Source organism: Trichoplax adhaerens, genomic scaffold (assembly GCF_000150275.1).
Source record: "Trichoplax adhaerens TRIADscaffold_2 genomic scaffold, whole genome shotgun sequence".
Classification (NCBI taxonomy): domain Eukaryota; kingdom Metazoa; phylum Placozoa; class Uniplacotomia; order Trichoplacea; family Trichoplacidae; genus Trichoplax; species Trichoplax adhaerens.
Genome location: NW_002060944.1, coordinates 298609 through 301523, shown reverse-complemented (window position 1 = coordinate 301523; position 2915 = coordinate 298609). Strand labels below are relative to the sequence as shown.

General features: G+C 32.4%; 1 protein-coding gene across 1 annotated transcript; it reads right to left on the bottom strand.

Moving 5' to 3' along the window:
* Window positions 1-775: 775 nt before the first annotated feature.
* Window positions 776-1738, bottom strand: TRIADDRAFT_52879 (uncharacterized protein; the record flags this gene model as incomplete). Its single annotated transcript, XM_002109110.1, has 3 exons — window positions 776-941; window positions 1350-1549; window positions 1673-1738. 3 exons carry the CDS (start codon window positions 1736-1738, stop codon window positions 776-778), a joined length of 432 nt encoding a protein of 143 aa, XP_002109146.1.
* Window positions 1739-2915: the final 1177 nt, after the last annotated feature.

Sequence of the window (2915 nt, the reverse complement as noted above, 5' to 3'; positions counted from 1 at the left end):
TTCTTGGAATCAATGTTACCGCACTNTAAAGTGTCGCGATAACTTCCAAGTTAATCCAGTCTATTACTTCACAATTAATAATACTCTAGCAATACGGCTATGCCAGCATTATGATTTCAGAAATTAATCCATCATTGCAATGATTTACAAAGGTAACAGCGCAATCAATTTGATAAATTGATTCGTCATAGCTACAAGCATCATACTTCAGCAATTTAGATAACATAAATGTGATGGAGAATTCGAAGAGTCAGATAATGTGGTTTTAGTTGCCATGCAGAGAATTGCACAAGGAGCTTAAGAAAAGAGGATACTTTATTGTAGATAGTAACTAGGTACAGTGTGATAATTACGGTAGGTCAGCGTGGTAGCTGCCGTGAGTAAAGCGTGAATACTAACTATGACTAATAATCCAACTTAACAAATCTAAGGAAGAACACGGCAGTATTTATAGCTATGGCTTTAGAACACATGCAGAGAGCATGATTGTAGAATTAGATACAACAGATACCGTAACAGGTTATAGAATAGCAAATGATTGTAGAAAATAGCGAGGACTACAATAACTAAACGTAGTAAGCCATACTTGAATGTAGAGCGAACAGACTGTAGATATGTCTAAATATAAGATCAATACAACATGTCTATATTTAAGAGTAGAATATAGTTACAGTATATTCTAAATACACTACAATAAACAAATACATAAAAATGATACGGTAGTATCTTTCAGTGGCATAGTATGCAATATAATTAGTATTAATATACGTAACATTTAAGGTACAATAGTTGGGAATCTCTCATTATCGCCTAATTTGTTATTTATAAATTCTACTAAATATTCGGCTTCGTCTTCGTTGTAATAATATAAAATGCTTAGAAATTCCTTCATAGGCTCCAAACCGCCTACAATGAGAACATCCAATAGCTTTCTCTCTTGCCTAAGTTAGAAAATTCAACATTATATGTATGATAACTTCCTAATTAGCTGTTGCTTATATGAAACATTTAGAATAATTTCAAAGATTAACATACTGTACAACTTAGATCTGATCTAGATACAGTATATAGTCACTACTACGGACGCAGCGAATCTACGCATCCACAAAATTTCTACCTCCGATTATATAATCCGCGCGGAGCTGCATAGCTAAATAATACGGAAAGCGGATCTGTAACAATTATTGACTGACTGGACCGTGAGTACCATAGAGGTAAGAAGAAGAACATCAAATACAGTTCTATACAGTGTACAGTATAGTACAGGACATTATAATGCACTGCATACAGAATTGTAATCAGGTTATGTTCGGAGCAATAAATAATCGGAAATTAATTAATTAACTTACTCTTTCATATCTGAGCACTTCTTTATTTCTACGGCTTGTGTTTCGTTGATCGCAGACTCAGAGCATAGTTTGCTAGCAATTTCATTGCATTTTGCAGTATATTGAAGCTTATCCACGAGACGAGCTCTAAGTACTGTGAATGTTTCATAAAAGGCCTTGGACTGCCTAGTCAAAGATGCAGCTTCTTCGCAGTTGTCACACTACATTTGTACAAGTAAATTGCATATGTTCGATCAAGACAATTATCAGCATTAAATAATCTTACTGGTTGCAAGATTTATGGTGCACGTTAAACATGGCTTTAAAAGAGAGCGAGCATTTACCTGGTTGCGATAGTATCCCAATTGAACTATTTTTAAACGCCTCAATATTGATATGAATGATCCCATGATTGCCAACTTCCAAGTATAAGAAAATTAGAACGCAAAATTAGAGTAGTTATTTTAACAAACGTATAATATTATAGATTTTTAGATTTTTTTGAAATTATTATTTATTTATTTATCAAGTGATTGATTAACTTTACTGTACTGTACTGTACAGTACATAACGTAATTGTGCCCGTTTCATTTAAAGTCCTGCAGGTCGGTGACGCAACTCTACAGTACTGTACTCCTGCGAAGCAGATACTGTACTGTACTGTACAGTAGAGAACTTTGCGTTTAATTTGATTTTATGATTAAACAAGACTATGTAAAGGGAAAATGTAGATGTCAAGTGAAAATGTAACTCAAATGCTATGGAATGTAACAACTTTAATCAGTATTTGCTTATTAAGATCACTGCTTGATGCTTTTCAAAGTGACAAAATACTTTGAAACACACTGTACAGTATACAGTACAGTACAGTAGTAGTGTACAGTACTGCACTGTACTGTACTGTACTGTACAGTATGTTATTGTACAGTACTTTACCATCGATCTACTGTACAGTGTACACTGTACAGTATGCTCCCCTAAGTCCCCCCCACCCAATTCTTTTGTTATATATGAACTATTGATAGGATTGCTTTGATTAATTTGCATATAGTAATAGACATATTGTACTTATACAATATCGAAGGAATGAAGAGCGAGCAACATGTGTAAATAAACCGTTAAATATTAATCGCCATTGTTAATAACTGTAGTACAGTATATTTATATGTTATTGTTATTTACTATCGATGAACTACCCAAACATAACGCAATCAAGTAGTGCTTGTCTCTAGGCCAACAGACCTTACTCCACATACCTGTCTTTTGTGAATTTTACAATGCATTATAATTACTTATAATTATCGGTACTATCGGCAAATCTTTTTTAATAGTTTATAAGGAGTCATACTATTTGTAGCATGTTACTTAAACTACCAGAATATCCATTCTACGATATTTACAGCCTTTTTCACTCATTTGATTCTTTAATCTTGAATTTAAATTTTAATTTAATTTTTAATTTAACTTTAATTTTTGATTTAATTTTTAATTATCGTGCTATAGGCAAATGTTTTTTAATATTCAATTTAATTTTTAATTTAACCTTAATTTTTGATTTAATTTTTAATTATCGTACTATCGGCAAAT